The sequence below is a fragment of the Chrysemys picta genome, chromosome 8, assembly GCF_011386835.1.
Source record: "Chrysemys picta bellii isolate R12L10 chromosome 8, ASM1138683v2, whole genome shotgun sequence".
In the NCBI taxonomy this organism is placed as follows: Eukaryota; Metazoa; Chordata; order Testudines; family Emydidae; genus Chrysemys; species Chrysemys picta.
Window position 1 is genome coordinate 110,341,751 of NC_088798.1, and position 17,685 is coordinate 110,359,435.

General features: G+C 61.3%; 2 protein-coding genes across 5 annotated transcripts; one reads left to right on the forward strand and one right to left on the reverse strand.

Moving 5' to 3' along the window:
* The first annotated feature begins 149 nt into the window (after nucleotides 1–149).
* Nucleotides 150–10,176, forward strand: RMND5B (required for meiotic nuclear division 5 homolog B). 4 transcript variants are annotated; one of them, XM_065555243.1, is made up of 10 exons: nucleotides 150–203; nucleotides 3,573–3,724; nucleotides 5,033–5,178; nucleotides 6,873–7,013; nucleotides 7,441–7,541; nucleotides 8,120–8,286; nucleotides 8,483–8,648; nucleotides 8,726–8,828; nucleotides 8,904–9,058; nucleotides 9,574–10,176. In XM_065555243.1, the coding sequence occupies exons 2-10, from the start codon at nucleotides 3,586–3,588 to the stop codon at nucleotides 9,635–9,637; spliced, it is 1,182 nt and encodes a 393-aa protein (XP_065411315.1). In that variant the 5' UTR covers nucleotides 150–203; nucleotides 3,573–3,585; the 3' UTR covers nucleotides 9,638–10,176. The 4 variants fall into 4 exon arrangements, with proteins under 4 accessions (XP_065411315.1, XP_065411314.1, XP_065411318.1 ...); XM_065555242.1 differs by having other exon boundaries at nucleotides 176–375; XM_065555246.1 differs by lacking the exon at nucleotides 150–203 and adding an exon at nucleotides 281–375 and having other exon boundaries at nucleotides 4,984–5,178.
* A 384-nt stretch (nucleotides 10,177–10,560) lies between these two features.
* On the reverse strand, nucleotides 10,561–17,002 carry NHP2 (NHP2 ribonucleoprotein). The gene is made up of 4 exons (XM_065555247.1): nucleotides 16,800–17,002; nucleotides 16,603–16,672; nucleotides 16,256–16,361; nucleotides 10,561–14,448 (listed from the first exon to the last, which is right to left on the reverse strand). Exons 1-4 carry the CDS (start codon nucleotides 16,936–16,938, stop codon nucleotides 14,323–14,325), a joined length of 441 nt encoding a protein of 146 aa, XP_065411319.1. The 5' UTR covers nucleotides 16,939–17,002; the 3' UTR covers nucleotides 10,561–14,322.
* Between the last annotated feature and the right edge of the window lie 683 nt (nucleotides 17,003–17,685).

A 17,685-nucleotide genomic window follows, 5' to 3' on the forward strand; every position in this document is an offset into this window, starting at 1 on the left:
CCCCCCAGCACCGACCCCCCCCGCGAGGAGCCGCGCGCTGCACGGCAGTTTGGGTGCCCAGACGGCCAGGAATCTCGGGCTAAACACCCAGGAAATGGTACATTCCAGCGCTCTCCCCTTCCCCCTGCCCGGCGAGGATGGTTTGCCCGCACTGTGGACGGGCGGTACCAAGCTCGGGAGACCAGGGGGCGGCGAGTCCCTAGGTAAGCCCCTCCCGCAGTAATGGGCCAGTCTAGCCCCCTCCCACGCCGGCTGCCGTAGGAACCTACCACTGCGCGTCTCCCGGGGAGGGGGATCCCGCCGCGCAGTGGGACAGTCCGGGCCCCGGACGCGGCAGCTGCCGGAAGCGCTGGGCTGAGGCCGCCCCGGCGCCGGGTGAGTGGAGCGGGCCGAGCCCGGCGGCCTCGGGGGCTGGAGCCCCAGCTCGGCAGGGTCCGGGGGGCCGCGCGTGCGGAGGGGGGGGCGATGGAGCCGCGCGCCTGTGTGGTGCGCTGCCCCCGCAGGGTCCGTCGGGCGATGGAGCCGCGCGCCTGTGCGGTGCGTTCCCCCCGCAGGGCCCGTCGGGCGATGGAGCCATTGGCCTGTGCGGTGCGTTCCCCCCGCAGGGCCCGTCGGGCGATGGAGCCATTGGCCTGTGCGGTGCGTTCCCCCCGCAGGGTCCGTCGGGTGATGGAGCCATTGGCCTGTGCGGTGCGCTCCCCCCGTAGGGCCCGTCGGGCGATAGAGCCATTGGCCTGTGCGGTGCGTTCCCCCCGCAGGGTCCGTCGGGCGATGGAGCCATTGGCCTGTGCGGTGCGTTCCCCCCGCAGGGTCCGTCGGGTGATGGAGCCATTGGCCTGTGCGGTGCGTTCCCCCCGCAGGGTCCGTCGGGTGATGGAGCCATTGGCCTGTGCGGTGCGTTCCCCCCGCAGGGTCCGTCGGGTGATGGAGCCATTGGCCTGTGCGGTGCGCTCCCCCCGTAGGGCCCGTCGGGCGATAGAGCCATTGGCCTGTGCGGTGCGTTCCCCCCGCAGGGTCCGTCGGGTGATGGAGCCATTGGCCTGTGCGGTGCGTTCCCCCCGCAGGGTCCGTCGGGTGATGGAGCCATTGGCCTGTGCGGTGCGCTCCCCCCGCAGGGTCCGTCGGGGGATGGAGCCATTGGCCTGTGCGGTGCGTCCCCCCCGCAGGGTCCGTCGGGTGATGGAGCCGCGCGCCTGTGCGGTGCGCTCCCCCCGCAGGGCCCGTCGGGGGATGGAGCCATTGGCCTGTGCGGTGCGCTCCCCCCGCAGGGCCCGTCGGGTGATGGAGCCATTGGCCTGTGCGGTGCGTCCCCCCCGCAGGGCCCGTCGGGTGATGGAGCCATTGGCCTGTGCGGTGCGTTCCCCCCGCAGGGCCCGTCGGGCGATGGAGCCATTGGCCTGTGCGGTGCGTTCCCCCCGCAGGGCCCGTCGGGCGATGGAGCGATTGGCCTGTGCGGTGCGCTGCCCCCGCAGGGTCCGTCGGGCGATGGAGCCATTGGCCTGTGCGGTGCGTCCCCCCCGCAGGGCCCGTCGGGTGATGGAGCCATTGGCCTGTGCGGTGCGCTCCCCCCCGCAGGGTCCGTCGGGTGATGGAGCCATTGGCCTGTGCGGTGCGTTCCCCCCGTAGGGTCCGTCGGGTGATGGAGCCATTGGCCTGTGCGGTGCGTTCCCCCCGCAGGGTCCGTCGGGGGATGGAGCCATTGGCCTGTGCGGTGCGTCCCCCCCGCAGGGTCCGTCGGGTGATGGAGCCGCGCGCCTGTGCGGTGCGCTCCCCCCGCAGGGCCCGTCGGGTGATGGAGCCATTGGCCTGTGCGGTGCGCTCCCCCCGCAGGGCCCGTCGGGTGATGGAGCCATTGGCCTGTGCGGTGCGCTCCCCCCCGCAGGGTCCGTCGGGTGATGGAGCCATTGGCCTGTGCGGTGCGTTCCCCCCGTAGGGTCCGTCGGGTGATGGAGCCATTGGCCTGTGCGGTGCGTTCCCCCCGCAGGGTCCGTCGGGGGATGGAGCCATTGGCCTGTGCGGTGCGTCCCCCCCGCAGGGTCCGTCGGGTGATGGAGCCGCGCGCCTGTGCGGTGCGCTCCCCCCGCAGGGCCCGTCGGGTGATGGAGCCATTGGCCTGTGCGGTGCGCTCCCCCCGCAGGGCCCGTCGGGTGATGGAGCCATTGGCCTGTATGGTGCGTTCCCCCCGTAGGGCCCGTCGGGCGATGGAGCCATTGGCCTGTGCGGTGCGTTCCCCCCGCAGGGCCCGTCGGGTGATGGAGCCATTGGCCTGTGCGGTGCGTTCCCCCTGTAGGGTCCGTCGGGCGATGGAGCGATTGGCCTGTGCGGTGCGGTGCGCTGCCCCCGCAGGGTCCGTCGGGCGATGGAGCCATTGGCCTGTGCGGTGCGTCCCCCCCGCAGGGCCCGTCGGGTGATGGAGCCATTGGCCTGTGCGGTGCGTCCCCCCCGCAGGGTCCGTCGGGTGATGGAGCCATTGGCCTGTGCGGTGCGTTCCCCCCGTAGGGTCCGTCGGGTGATGGAGCCATTGGCCTGTGCGGTGCGTTCCCCCCGCAGGGTCCGTCGGGGGATGGAGCCATTGGCCTGTGCGGTGCGTCCCCCCCGCAGGGTCCGTCGGGTGATGGAGCCGCGCGCCTGTGCGGTGCGCTCCCCCCGCAGGGCCCGTCGGGTGATGGAGCCATTGGCCTGTATGGTGCGTTCCCCCCGTAGGGCCCGTCGGGCGATGGAGCCATTGGCCTGTGCGGTGCGTTCCCCCCGCAGGGCCCGTCGGGCGATGGAGCCATTGGCCTGTGCGGTGCGTTCCCCCCGTAGGGCCCGTCGGGCGATGGAGCCGCGCACCTGTGCGGTGCGTTCCCCCCGTAGGGCCCGTCGGGCGATGGAGCCATTGGCCTGTGCGGTGCGCAGCCCCCGCAGGGCCCGTCGGGGGATGGAGCCATTGGCCTGTATGGTGCGTTCCCCCCGTAGGGCCCGTCGGGCGATGGAGCCGCGCGCCTGTGCGGTGCGCTCCCCCCGCAGGGTCCGTCGGGTGATGGAGCCGCAGGCCTGTGCGGTGCGCTCCCCCCGCAGGGTCCGTCGGGTGATGGAGCCATTGGCCTGTGCGGTGCGCTCCCCCCGCAGGGCCCGTCGGGTGATGGAGCCACGCGCCTGTGCGGTGCGCTGCCCCCGCAGGGTCCGTCGGGCGATGGAGCCGCGCGCCTGTGCGGTGCGCTGCCCCCGTAGGGTCCGTCGGGTGATGGAGCCATTGGCCTGTGCGGTGCGCTCCCCCCGCAGGGCCCGTCGGGTGATGGAGCCGCGCGCCTGTGCGGTGCGCTGCCCCCGCAGGGTCCGTCGGGCGATGGAGCCGTGTGCCTGTGCGGTGCGCTGCCCCCGTAGGGTCCGTCGGATGATGGAGCCGTGTGCCTGTGGGGCGCGTTCCCCCCGCAGGACCTGTCGGGCGATGGAGCCGTGCGCCTGTGCGGTGTGCTCCCCCCGTAGGGCCCGTCGGATGATGGAGCCATGCGCCTGTGCGGTGTGCTCCCCCCCGTAGGGCCCGTCGGATGATGGAACCGCACGCCTGTGTTGTGTGCTTCTCCCCATAGGGTCCGTTGGGTGATGGAGCTGTGCGCCTGTGTGGAGCGAGAGCTGGACAAAGTGCTGCACAAGTTCCTGAGCTACGGGCAGCACTGTGAGCAGAGCCTAGAGGAGCTGCTCTGTTACGTGAGCCAACTGCGCCAGGAGCTCGGCAGCGCAGGTACCACAGCTCGCCAGCATGATGTAGTGACACAGCACAGTGCTGCTTCTGGAGCCGGTCCTGTTCCCAAACCGCAGCTTGGTACTTAGGAGCAGAGCGCCGTGTCCGGGCGGGGTGGTCACTGATGGCAGATCTATGGATGGAGACTGACCTCCACTGAGCAGACAGCCCTGTGGCTCAGCCCTCGTTCTGACTAGGGAGGCTGTAGGCCAGTGTGGGGACACGCCTGCTCTTGGGGGGCGGAATCCTAGCAGAGCTTTCTGTCCGGGCGCGCGCTGTGAGGTGTCTGCCTGCAAAGGGTGCTATTGAGTATCTGAGGCTGTTGCTCTAGACCAGACGTGGGCAAATTACGGCCCATGGGACCGTCCTGCCCGGCCCCTGAGATCCCGGCCGGGGAGCCTGTCCCCCCTCCCCCGCAGCCACGCCACAGTGCGGGCCGCGCTCTGGCCCGCTGCTCCCACTGGGCAGCGTGGGGAGCGCAGCTGGCTCTGGCCGGGTGTCGTGGCTGTGAGCTCCTGCTGCTGGTAAGGGGGTGGGGAGCAGGGGGGTTGGGTAAGGGAGCGGGGAGTCCTGGGGGGCAGTCAGGGAGCAGGGGGTGATTGGATGGGGCAGAGATTCGGGGGAGGCAGTCAGGGGATGGGGAACAGGGAGGGTTGGGAGTGGGAGTCCCGGGGGGGCTGTCAGGGGGCGGGGGTGTGGACAGGGGTCGGGGCAGTCAGGGGACAGGGAGCAGGGGGGTTGGTTAAGGGGCGGGGGTCCCGGGAGGGGGTGGTCAGGGGACAAGGAGAAGGGGGGGTTGGACGGGTTGGGGGCTCTGAGGGGGGCAGTCAGGAGGCGGGGGCCAGGCTGTTTGGGGAGGCACATCCTTCCCTACCCGGCCCTCAATACAGTTGCACAACCCCGATGTGGCCCTCGGGCCAAAAAGTTTGCTCACCCCTACTCTAGACCAGCACTGGTCAAAGCCCTCGGCTGCACCAACCATTTCCAGCTGCTCCCATTCAGTTCTGCATTATCTGGCCCCTGGGCGCTCAGGCTGCTCCGGATCCCAGCCCTGCAGCGGGGAGCAGTTCCCAAACTCGGGTGGATTAGAGGTGGTTTAGTTAAACGGAAGTCACACCGCAGTCTAGCACAGGGCTCGTTGTTCTGGCGGGGGAGGGGGAGTTCTGGTGCATGGTGCAGAGTTTGGCAGATGTAGCTCAGAGCTACTGCTTTTCTGGTGCAAAGCCTTAGCAGTAAGGGCCTTGCACTTCCTGGAATAGGCTCCTGGCTAGTCCGCGCAGCCAGGTCTGAAGAGCCTTTCTGCTGCAGCCCTGCAGGGGGCACCGCTCTCTGCCACGCTCTCCCTGGTGATGGCCCAGTGCTGTCGGAAGATCAAAGACACGGTGCAGAAACTGGCCTCGGACCATAAAGATATTCACAGCAGTGTCTCCAGGGTGGGCAAAGCCATCGATAGGGTGAGTACTCCCTTTCGTCTAGAGTCCAGGGGCTGGACCTGGGCACCAGATGGGAATCCCTGCCTTAGTGATGGCTTTCGCTCCCATTGGTTCTTTGGCCCTCGGCAGGCTGGAGCATGGGAAGAAGATTTCCCCCAAGGTCTCCCTCATCTGCTGGTGCCCAGTGGCATCATGGTGGGAGCCAGTTTTCATGGTGTTGGGCTTTCTATGGTCCTGAGCATCTCCTGCTCCTGTGCGTTCATGCCCGTTATATGTGCTGCAGTCAGGATCGGGGCCCTCCCGTGCTGACGTGTTCTTGGCCCTAAGGAACTCACATTCCACCTCTGTGACGGGCTCCCCGGGGTACAGCTGGAACTGGGGTACTGCTGTGCCCCCTTAACTCTCCAAACTCTCACAATGCTTTGCTAGTGAAAAGAAGCAAACCCCTCCAGGCGCTGTTATCACTCAGTACAACAGCATGTGGAGCCCACCCCCAGCTAAATGCTCCCAGAGACACTCATGAATCACATGGAGAAAAGCACCAGCAAATCTTCTAAGACCCCAGTCTTGCACCCCAGAGCTGTTCCGTCTTGCCCTGGTCAGAAGCCTGACCAGTGTACGTTTATTACCCAGTCTGCCCTCCCTCGATGTGGAGAGGACAGACACTAGCCTTTGTAAACTGAGCTGAGATTTACCAAGCACTTCAATTGAAACACACTGTTTTAGGTAAAATATAAAACAGATTTATTAACTACAGAGAGATTTTAAGTGATTAGAAGTGGTAGCCACAAAAGGTCAGAGATAGTTACCAAAGGAAATAAAAGATAAGTGTGCAGTCTAAATCTTAAACCTTATTACATTAGGCAGTATTGGGATGAAGCAGTTTTTCTCATCCCACTGGATGTTGCAAATAGGTTATAGTCCTTAACACACAGGCTTCCCCTTTAAGCCTGGGACCAGTCTCCTCAGTTCAAGTCTTTGTCTTCCCAGTGTTCTTGTTGCTTCCAGCGTAGGTGGGGGAGGCGAAAGGCCAAGGCATGATGCCGCTGTCCCCTATTTTATATCCTCAGTCCCTGTGCCTGGAAAACCAGGTGGGCTTTGCTGAGTCATGGAGTTGAGCAATCCCCCATTGTGTGATTCTTGTGCAGCTCTCTTACTGTACTTGTATTGTAAATCCCTTGTTTACAACTCCCCTGCTGTTTAGTGGTCACTTAACACCTTCCTGGGTGGGGATCACCTCCTCTGTTGTCACTAGAGAACTAGTAACAACCATACAGCAAAATCTCACAACTTCATACACACAAATGGCATACATATTTGGACAGAACAATGGGTTTCTGCAGATCATGACCTTTCATATGATTCCTTACATGGCATGCTTTGTATGAAATAGATCATAATTATATGATGGGGTGAATATGGGGGGTCCAGGGTGCTGCTTTGAGGCACAGAGCGTCATGACCTCCTACTACTGTGCCGCCACCCACCCAGAAATGCGCTGTTGTGGCTCTGAGGCTGTGATCCAGCCAGCCAATTGAATGCAGCTCCATGCAGGGGCCGCAGTGGTTTGGGTGGGAGGGTGCTGTTGTGGGGTGGCTTTGCAGGCAGCTGCAGGGGGTTTGTTTGTGAGCATGTGATCAGGCCGGGAGGTGACAGATGGGGGGCTGTCCCCTCATTCTCAGGGGCACCACTGACTCCTCTCATTCATCTCCCAGAACTTCGATGCCGAGCTCTGCAGCGTGGTCTCGGATTCCGTCTGGGAGTCGCGGGAGAAGCAGCAGCAGATTCTGCAGATGGCGATTGTGGAGCACTTGTACCAGCAGGGCATGCTGAGTGTGGCGGAGGAGCTGTCCCAGGTACCAGGGCTGCCGGTCATGAGACTGGTGCTAGCTTGCCACACAGCAGCATTGTGTGAGGGAGGGTTGTGGCCTCCCTGGGGCAGGGGGAACCAGGAGTGCTGTGACCTGCTGTCTGGTGAGTGGGCCTTACTCAGCATTAGCCACTGGCAAGGTTCGCTCCAGGCCAGCACCTCTAGCTGACCCAGGCCAGTTGGTATGAGGCCCTGCCCAGCTCTGCAGGGACCGAATTGCAGCTGCCAAGTCTGCTGCTCTCCTGCATGTGCTCTGTGCTCCAAGGTGGAGGGCCTCTCTCCATCACGCAGGGTAGGAAACCTCACCCATCTCTGGCTGGGGAGCCTCTCCTGGCACCACCCCTCCGCCCCGGTGCATGCCGCCCTCCCCAAGAGGATGGTGGGATGTGACCACTGGCTCTCATTCTCCACAGGAGTCCACCCTGAATGTGGACTTGGACTTCAAGCAGCCGTTCTTGGAGCTGAACCGGATCCTGGAAGCGCTGCACGAGCAGGACCTGCGTCCTGCTCTGGAGTAAGAACCAATCATCTGGGAGTGCCGAGCATCCAGTGCCCCTCCTCGCCCACAGCCTCCCCACCCTTACTGAAAGTAGCCCCTCCCCTTCTGCTAGACTCATGCACCGAGTCTGGGTTGGGGTATGGGGTGCTTTGGCTGGTCAAGGGAGAGCCCGGTGCACCCCAGCTAACGTGTGATGATCTCACTCACCCTGCCTGCTGGAGCATGCACCTTGCACCCCTGTTGGAATGAGGCCTACAAGCACAATGCTCCTTAACGCCCCCTGACCAGCCCTCCTGGGGCAGCGCCATCTGCAGGGCCTGGCACACCCTCCTGCCCATGAGCCACTTATGTTCCTTTTCACCCCAACTGACTCTGGTGCTACCTGGGCAGTCCCTGGAATTATAGACACTGGAGGGAAAGGAGCCCTCTAGGCCAGCCCGGCCAGGGGCATTTCACACAAAACAGTCTCCAGGAACGGGAATAACCCCATCCTCGTCTTGTCAGGTTGGGCATCAGTGAGAGCTTCCTGGCTGTCCTGGCCCACCTCCCCAGGACAGCCAGGACTTAGCTGCCCCCTGTTCTTTCCTATCCAGCTGGGCAATCTCAAACAGGCAGCGTCTGCTGGAGCTGAACAGCTCCCTGGAATTCAAGCTGTATCGTCTCCACTTCATCCGGCTCCTGGCTGGTGGCCCTGACAAGCAGCTGGAGGCCCTGAGCTACGCTCGCCACTTCCAGCCCTTTGCCCGCCTGCACCAGCGAGGTGAGACTGTGCCAGGTGGGGCCCTGCCACTGGCCTCCCTAGTGGGGCACGGGACTGCCCGGCTGGGTAGCCCCGTTCCCAGGCTACAGGGGCCCCATCACTAGCCCCGTACTGGAGGCATTGGCTGGTTGGCAGGACAGGGTGGGGGCTGGGGCCATACTGCTTCTTGAGGCCAACCAGGTGTTGTGTTGTTCAGAGATCCAGGTCATGATGGGCAGCCTGGTGTACCTGCCCCTGGGCATTGAGAACTCCCCGTACTGCCACCTGCTGGATGCCCGGCACTGGACAGAGATCTGCGAGACCTTCACCCGCGACGCCTGTGCCCTGCTGGGGCTCTCGGTGGAATCCCCTCTCAGTGTCAGGTAAGCCCCAGGCCAGGGCCGGCAGGGTCCCCCCTTAGCAGCACCACCAAGTGCTAAGGCCTCTCCCTCTCACGCAGCTTCGCGTCTGGATGTGTGGCGCTGCCCGTGCTGATGAACATCAAGGCGGTGATTGAGCAGAGACAGTGCACGGGTGTCTGGAGCCACAAGGATGAGCTGCCTGTAAGTGCCATCTCGATGGGGGGCGGGGGGGCGGGGCGAGGCAGTGGGGCTGACCTCCCTGCGCTCTCTTGGCAGATTGAAATTGAGCTGGGCATGAAGTGCTGGTACCACTCAGTGTTCGCCTGCCCCATCCTTCGCCAGCAGACGACTGACTCCAATCCGCCTATCAAACTCATCTGCGGGCACGTCATCTCCCGGGACGCGCTCAACAAGCTCATCAATGGGGGGAAGTAAGTTTGGTTTCTTGACATGCTCAGGCCGTGGACCCTGCCCCACCTCCGCCCTGCAGCCCCTGTCCTGCAGGCTTGGCCCTCGCCTGGCATCACTTTGTGTGACGCAGCCCGGTGCCATGGGAGTGTGAGTGCTCTGAAGATCCCTTGGCCTGTGCCCTGTACCGCCAGGGTTCCTGGCTGGCCTTGTGCTAGTCTGGGCCAGATCGCCTTCCCGAGCTCCCCTGCAGCTGGGTGCTGCGGGTAGCAGTGAGCCTGAACGGGCTGGGTGCCGTGCATGCTGATGAGCAGGGCTTGTTATCTCTGGGGCTGGGAAGTAGGGTGCACAAGCAGTGCTGCTGCCTGCCTACGGCCAGCCCCAGGCCTTCCTTAGACTGAGCCTTGAGGGCTGGACTGTGCCGGGAGGGGCAGACTTCTGCTGCTGTCGGTCCCCTGCAGTGCCCCAGAGCTCTGCCGTTTTCTCTGTGTTCCCTGGCCTTCCTGCCTGATGCCTTTGTCTCTGGACCTCTCCTCAGGCTGAAGTGTCCCTACTGCCCCATGGAGCAGAACCCGGCTGATGGGAAGCGCATCATCTTCTGACGCTGGTGGGGTTGGAAGGACTGTGGCAATAGGTCACTGCTCTTCCCCTTAGATGGCCTGTCCCACCCTCGCAGTGCGAGAGGCGGTGGTGCTGCCCACGGCAGGGCATGGGCTGCCTGTTAGGCTGAGGGTCTGAGAGCAGCTCCGTCCACTGCAGCCCCATTGGGGTCCCTTCCTTCTGCTGAACCTAGTGCAAGGTCCAGAGCAGTGGGACCTGAGCCTGACCACCCTCTGAGACTGGACAGAGCAGCAGTGTGATGTGCTTGCTGCTGCCTGTGTGTGCTCTCCTAGTGATCTGGCTTATGCTGCCCTGCTCACTCTGCCTGTCCGGAGTGCCGGGCAGCTGTCTGCTCAGTCATAGGCAGACCCCTCCTGGCCGCGAGCGTGGCTACTGGAGCGTTCCGAGCCCTCTGCCGGGCAGTGGCCGTGCTGTACAGTCCCTTGTGCATTTACTGATATTTTTGGCATTGTAAATATTAAAGCGGGAGCTGCCTGGAGCCATTTTATAAATTCCAGAAAATAAAGCCTGTTAGCCTTTCCTCCTTGCTCTCGGAGCTCCTTGGGCAGCAGGGAAGGGCCTCCTGGCTCAGGAGGCAGTGTCAGATTTAACCTGGGAGACAGGAGGGCTGGGTCCTTAACAGCTTGGGGCCAAAGATGACATGAACCCCACTGTAAGAGGGGGCACGCTTTCTGGTGTGGGGGCTGCGGCTATGTCCCTCTCTGGGTCCTGCCGGCCCTGCATCAGTCTACAAAATAGGGCACAGAAATGAGGGGGAAGAGCTGCTGTTAGATCTGAAAAATGGAGGGGTGAGGTGGGGTGCATATGGGGGGTGGGGTAAGGAGACAGAATGGGAGGAGGCACATGTGGGCTCCAGGACACTAAGCCTGGGTGGGGTAGCAGCTTTATGACAAACAGACCAGTGTCAAGATAAACCCTTTATTCTAAACAGAACCAGGTAACAAATGTCCTACTGTGACTGGCCTGTCCTAGGCTCCTTTGGTTCTTCCCCAGCCCGAGGGATCACAGAGAAACCCAAGACTGGATAGTGGCTAGCTGTCCTGGAGAACTATAGCACGTGGTCCATCTTTTAGATCCCGTTACTGAACAAAAACAGTTCTCTTTCAACTAGAACCAATACAGTAACTGATGTAACCACCTTCAAGTTGCTTTAACACAACTTAACACGGCTCAATCCGTCCCTGAGGGCATTTCAGCAATCTTCCCCATCTGCAACCCAGGTCTGTAAGACTGGTCCACCTCATGGTCAGTTTGTGACTTGTTTCCATCTTGTGTCTGCTCTCACTTCACTTGTCGTGGCCACGTTGTCGGGTATCGTGGCAGATGCTTACAATTCCGGGGTAAGATTTTGCCTTTGTCTGTGCTCCTCTTTGGTCGCTGGTGCTTTGACTGGCCAGTGCCCATCTTGCCAATCTCTCACCAATCTTCTCTTTCCCAGACTCCTTAGTTGTCCTTTGTCCCATAGCTGCTGAGTATTCCGAAGAATCAGAGAAATGTGGGGATGGAAGGGACTTTGAGGCCATCAAGTCCAGCCCCCTGCACTGAGACAGGACCATGCCTGGCAGGTGATGGTCCAACCTGCTTTTAAAACCCTCGAAGGCTGTGGAATTCCAGCATCCTCTGGAAGCCTAGTTAGGAAGTTTGTCCTAATATCTAACCTAAATCTCCCTTGCTGCAGATTAAGCCATTTCTTGTGATCCTACCTTCAGTGGACATGGAGAACAATTGATCCCTGTCCTGTTTGTAACAGCCCTTCACAGAGTGTGATTGGGTCCCCCTCAGGCTTCGGTATCCTTGGTGATGCTTTTCAAGCCTCTTTATGTGTATTGCAATCAGTGGTTTGTGGTCAGTTTCTACTTTGAAGCTACAACACTAGAGAAAGTAGTGAAATCATGTACATCCATACACCAGACCTAGTGGCTCTCTATAGGTATACAGCCTTTCTGCGGTGGTCACAGCCCTGGAGGCATAAAAGACTGGCAACCAGTCAGTCCCCTGCCACACCCAGCCCTCCTTTAGAAGCATCGCTGCAGCTGGGGCAAAATATCGCAGCACTGAAGCCTGAAGTCCGAATGGGCTTTAAATCATTGACCAAGTGCCTGAATCCCGGCCATTTCTTATAGTCATGCTGGTTTCCAAATCTCTGACATTTTTTGCTTCCATTTTTCTGTCCCTGCCCAATTTTAATTTCTGACCTTTGGCCTTGTTGATTTCACTCTGGTATTCAGTCACGTGCTCCGTGCCTTTCTTTAGGGTGCTTTTGTGTATGTTCTGCTGCTTGGGATGTCAGAGCCATCACGCTTAGTAATCCTTCACAGACTCGCTTTCTGTTACAAGTGGGACACTCTGGTCTTTGAGTGTTTACAGTCCTGTGACAAATTCCTGTTTTCCCTTGGCTGTGTTCTTAGCCTGAACAGCTCGTTCCAAGTAACACGTTTTCTAGGGACACACTGAGCCTCAAACATTTTCATTATTTCTGCACCCCTTTCCTGCTTGCTCACCACCTGCATGGGCTGCAGCGTGCGCAGTTGGGGCTTCTGGGCCTGCCGCTGCTCATCGCAATCGTTTGCTTCGCTGCCAGTGGCTTTCCTGCGTCCAGGCGCTGCATGTCCACGGATGCTTAGCGCTGCTGTGGCATTGCTGGCAGTTGCCCTGGGGCTGTAGCTGCCATTGTAACACCACCTCTCCCAGCTCACAGGGGCTGCCCTGCTCGTGAGCAGACGGTATCAAGGTAAAGGGCTGTGCCACTGTGGTGCCATAACACAGGCACTTCCTACAGCAATGGCAGGGGTTTTCTGTTGCCTAATTTACCTCCCTGAGCAGCAGGAATTAGGTTAATGGAACAATTCTTCTGTTAACCCTTGGTCTAGATGCAGCTAGGTCAAGTTCGCCTGAGCTATGTACAGAAATGTTCTAGTGCCCTGTGTAGCTGCAGCCTGAGTGTGCCCTCGCTTGGGCTCCTTTGATTCTGCTCCAGAGGCAGTCTCCAAGGCTGCAGAGTGTACAGAAGTGGGGCATGATGGCTACCCCTGGAGCTCAGGGTGCTGGGGCTGTTCTGGGGGCAAGGCTGGCCTGGCCAGCAGGGACTGGGCTGTGAGCCTGGTGTGGACTCTGCAGTAGCTCTGCAGCCCTGTCTCCCGTCACCCATATCTGGCAGTGACGGCTGGAGTCCAGTAGTGATGGGCTCCAGCCTGTACATCCAGGATAGCTGCTAGTACCTGCTGCTAAGAGCAGAGCAAGTGGTTGCTCATCCTTGTTTGTTTGCCCCGTGGCTTTCAGCTCCGGATCAGAGCGCTGTCTGAAGCGCTTCCAGGCACATGGAGCAGCTCCCTGCTGCTCCAGGGTACGAGGTGCCCGCTAGCTGGTCAGTACCTCACCCCTGGGCTCAGCAGCCCTCAGGGAGGGAATCTGTTGCCCTTTGGGCCCAGCTGAATGAGAGGCTGGGGTGGGTCATAACTCGTCATTCCAGGCTGCCCCCAGCCAGCACAGCAGTGGGGCACAGCGGAGTGGTGGAAGGAAAGGGTGGAGGGTTTTTTGCACCAACTAGGATAGAATCAACGCACGTGACAATGCTGCACAATCACCTCATGCGTGGCTGACTGCAGCTCTGAGACCCCAGCCTCACTGCCTGTCAGACATCCCACATGCTGGAGTCATCTCCCCACCAGGGGGAAGGGGGGAGAAGAAATGCATACTAGTCCTCAATACCTCTCCACCCCCCGCTCAGCAGGCTGGGCATAACCAAGGGTTGTGGGGACTGGTCACAAGCAGCTGCCCCCCAAGGGCTGGAGAGAGGAGTCCAAATTCCTCTCACCCCACTGATATTTTTGATGCAGAGAGAGGCCATCAGTCAGCCATGCGCCATGGCTGGGGAGTGCATGTTGCAGTAGGTAGGCGTGGGTCGTGCCTTATGTTCATTTAGCCAAATTCACTGTAGTCTTTTGTTCATTTAGCCCAGGCTCCACTTTGCCTCCTAACACGGGGTCCAAGCCCCAGACACAATGGTTCCCACCTAGCCATGGCTGGGCTTGACTGAAAGGGACACCAACCCTCTCTAGCCCCTTCTGCACCCAGCGCAATGGCCTCTATTTAGTCCAGGGCAAATGCTGGTGGGCCAGAAAGAAAGCCCTTTCTGTGCTGTCAATGTCATTTCTACACAGTCATCCTTGTTCCTCCCCCACTTTCCATCATCCAGCCTTCAGGCCCAGCCCTGCTGGTGATGGCACATCAGCCGCCTGCTCAGAACGTAGCCTTAAAGCCAGGGTGCCTCCAACAGCGACTTTACTAACAACCCCACCAAACAGCTGTACAAATAGGTTTATTTCATCCACCACAGAACAGGTCTGACTCGCTGCTCAAGGCTTGGGCTCGTCCCCCACAGGATTGCTAGCCTGTCCAGGAAGCCTGCTCTCCCCCGCCCTTCAAGGGGGAGGTTCATCACCATCTGCCCCCACCCTCAGCAGCTGCTACTCAGTTCTTTCAGAACAATTTTTTTGGGTTAAATGTAAAAAGCCCAGGGTCTGTGCAGCCCCCTCTCCCCCACACTGAGCCCCCAGCAAGTCGCTGCAGGACCAGCGCACGTTTCATTTTGTAAAGTCCTCGGAGGCCAGCGAACGTTGCTGGGGCAGTGCAGGCCCAGCCAGCCAGAAGCTCCAGAGCAGGAACTTCACAGGGGGACAGGAAGGGACACAACCTCCTCCCAACACTCCTCATATGCCTCCTGGTACTCCTCATGTGGCTTGATCATTATCACACAGGTTGGGCGCTTTGAGCCTCCAGCTGCTCCCAGATCCTGAACAAGAGGAAGAGGATATCAGGCATGTCCAGGAAAGCTGCTGGTGACCTCCATCAGCAGACAGCCCCACCCACTGGGGGGAGTGGGACCCCTACCACTCCTCTGGAGGAGAGCAGACCCCCTGCACTCCACCCCACGGGGAGAATATGACTCCCCTGACCCTACAATCACCCCCACCCCCAAGTGACTGAACCACGTTGTAAAGCAACCTTCCCACAGCTGAGCAGTCTCTCCCCCTCCCACCCCGCAAGGTTAGAGCAAGGGTTCCCAAACTTTTTGTGAGACAACCCCATTTGAATTATTTCCTCCTGGGCCCCCCAGAGGGTACCGAGTACATCATTCTGAAGAGCAAAATGTCCTCCTCCACACAGCGTGACTGCGTAGCTGTGCGGTGTGTGAGGTCATGCTGTGTCGAGGAAGCCATTTCATAGAACAAAATGGCATCATCAATGCACTGTGACCGTGCACACACCACAGAGGCGAGGTCACGCTGTGCAGAGCAAGACAGCACCCATTGCATAGGAGGGATTGCCAGGGTACGACCCCATTTGGGGGTCTGCTGTGTTAGAGGGACTTCTCTTCCCCAACTCCTCTCCCAGCCTGTCCTTGCTGATCCAGGAATGTCTGGCCTCACGGGGCCCAGCTGTACTCTGCAAGGATGGCACGAAGTCAGCAGGGCCAATGTCTTGCCGGGTCGACGGCAGGTTAAAGCCCTAAGGATGCCAGCTGGAGACACCCCTTAGAGACGATTGTGTAGGGCTCCCCTTGGGTTTTTTGTTTTGTTATTTGGACAATTTAAAGGAGCTGCCAGATGAGAACAGAACATCGCTATCTCCTGGCTGCAGCTGGGCAAATAATACTTTAGGAACAAAGGTGAAAGCCTCCTTTGGCCCATAGACTAGAGCACACGTCACAGCATTATCCCAGGCAGCTTAAAGCATTTGCCTGGCTGTGTTACCTCTGGCAAAATAATGGCTTCAGTGGTAGGCAGTGTCCCCTCTTCAACCCCACCCTTGAAGCAGGATGACAAACAGCCCGTAGAGCAGAGGTGGGCAAACTACAGCCCCTGAACTCCCATCCAGGGAGGCTAGCCCCTGGCCCCTCCCCTGCTGTCCCGGCTCTGGCTGGGCTATGAGCTTTTGCTGCTCTGAGCCGCATGGTAAGGGGGCAGGGAGGTTGGATGGGGGCAGGGGGTCCTGGGGGGCAGACAGGGAGCGGTTGGATGGGGGCAGAGGTTCTGGGGGGAGGGGCTGTCAGGGGACAGGGAACAGAGGGACGTTGGATAGGCATGGGAGTCCCGGGGGGCCTGTCAGGGTGTGGGTAGGGGTTGGGGCAGTCAGGGGAAAGGGGGGTTGAATGGGGGGGCTCAGGAGACAAGGAGCAGGGGGGAGGGGTTGGATGGGTCAGGAGTTCTGAGGAGGGTAGTCAGGGGGTGGGAAGTGGCGGATAGGAGGCAGGGGCCAGGCTGTTTGGGGAGGCACAGCCTCCCCTACCCGGCCTGCCATACAGTTTTGCAACCCCAACGTGGCCCTCAGGCCAAAAAGTTTGCCCACCTCTGCCGTAGAGTGTCACTGCTAGGGATCCCTTAGCTCAAATGGGTGATTTTACGGAGTTGTGGGGGAGCAGCAGCAAAGACCTGGGTTTTATGCCCTGGGCAAGAGCTTCTTAGCACCAAAAAGAGAAAGGGGGGGCGAAGGAAGCACCACCTAAGCCATCACTTGTTATCCTGCTAGAATGTTTCATGCCCTCTTGGTGCCCAAGAAGGGTTGATTCCCACAACCCCTGAGAGCCCCCCCGACCTTACCGACTTGGAGGGGATGTAAGCATAGGGGAGGGACCTGTCTTCACACATGACGGGGATGTGGCAATAAACTTCAATGGGCAGCGTGTCTCCCGCAAGGACTATGATCCTGAAACAGCAGAGCGAGAAGACTGATCAGTAGCTGTAGAGGGAGATGGGAACACGGAGCGCTGAGGAGGTGATTGGTCACAAAGGGGGCCCGGCGCTGCTGCTGTCTCGTATCTGGCCATGGGGCATAGGACGAAGTGCTAAAGGCCAGTGCGGTGCGGTCAGAGCCGAGTGCCCGGACAGCGCCTGTCTGGGCAGAGGCTGCAGCAGCTCCCGGGGCGCCAGGGCTGGTGGGTTCTTACCCTTTCTCGCCCTTGTTAATGAATTTCTGAACTTCCTTCACTCCCCGCCGGATCTGCTTGTGTCTCGCCGCTGGAAGAGAAATACGAGGCCCTCAGAATTCAGCCCGGGCTCAGCGGGGCTCCCCCGCTCCCCGGGCCCGTCCGCTAGCCTGTGTCCCGCCCCCCCGTGGCCTGCCCGGCCCCAGTCCCGGCCCCACCTTTCTTGACGCACTTGTAGAGCTTGCGGGTGAGCTTGCGGGAGGCCAGCGGCCGCGCGATCGGGTTCAGGTTCCCCAGCAGCTCCTGGTACGATCGCTCCGGCGCCGCTTCGGGCTCCGGCGCCTTCTCCCGAGCCATGATCGACAGACACGTGGCCCGCACCCCTGCCCCACTTCCGGGTGCGCGCAGAGCACCCTGGGAAGGACCTGGTTACAGACTCCGCCCGCCTCCATCCCAGCCAATAACAACCCTCCCCTTGTTTGCCCCGCCCCCCCCCCACGTGCCCCGCCTGCCGGAAGGGAAAGGACGCGCGTGACCATCCCGCCACTCTCAGAGACACGCGCCTGTTAGAGCCGTGTGCGCGCGCTTGTCCCGGGCCTCTTTGCCCCGCCCAGCCCGGGCTCCGGCTACACCCCCCAGCTGCAGCCCGGGCCACTGGCGGGGGGGGTCCCAGGCGGGCTCGGTGGGATGGGGCAGGGAGGGGCCCCAGGCTGAGGGAAGTGGCCCCGGTGGGGGGCAGGGAGGGGCTCCAGGCTGAGGGAAGTGACCCCGGTGGGGGGCAGGGAGGGGCCCCAGGCTGAGGGAAGTGACCCCGGTGGGGGGCAGGGAGGGGCCCCAGGCTGAGGGAAGTGGCCCCGGTGGGGGGCAGGGAGGGGCACCAGGCGGGCCCGGTGGTTGTGGGGGGCAGGGAGGGGCCCCAGGCGGGCCCGGTGGTTGTGGGGGCAGGGAGGGGCCCCAGGCTGAGGGAAGTGACCCCGGTGGGGGGCAGGGAGGGGCCCCAGGCTGAGGGAAGTGACCCCGGTGGGGGGCAGGGAGGGGCCCCAGGCTGAGGGAAGTGACCCCGGTGGGGGGCAGGGAGGGGCCCCAGGCGGGCCCGGTGGTTGT

Bases quoted from the DNA above. Each gene is read 5' to 3' on its own strand.
- RMND5B (XM_065555243.1), top strand. From the start codon at position 3,586: ATGGAGCTGTGCGCCTGTGTGGAGCGAGAGCTGGACAAAGTGCTGCAC. The intron at 5,179-6,872 runs GTGAGTACTCCC...TTCATCTCCCAG, and splicing joins TGGGCAAAGCCATCGATAGG to AACTTCGATGCCGAGCTCTG. The intron at 8,649-8,725 runs GTAAGCCCCAGG...CCTCTCACGCAG, and splicing joins GAATCCCCTCTCAGTGTCAG to CTTCGCGTCTGGATGTGTGG.
- NHP2 (XM_065555247.1), bottom strand. From the start codon at position 16,938: ATGGCTCGGGAGAAGGCGCCGGAGCCCGAAGCGGCGCCGGAGCGATCG. The intron at 16,673-16,799 runs GTGGGGCCGGGA...TTTCTCTTCCAG, and splicing joins CTACAAGTGCGTCAAGAAAG to CGGCGAGACACAAGCAGATC. The intron at 14,449-16,255 runs GTAAGGTCGGGG...CCTCTTGTTCAG, and splicing joins CTTACATCCCCTCCAAGTCG to GATCTGGGAGCAGCTGGAGG.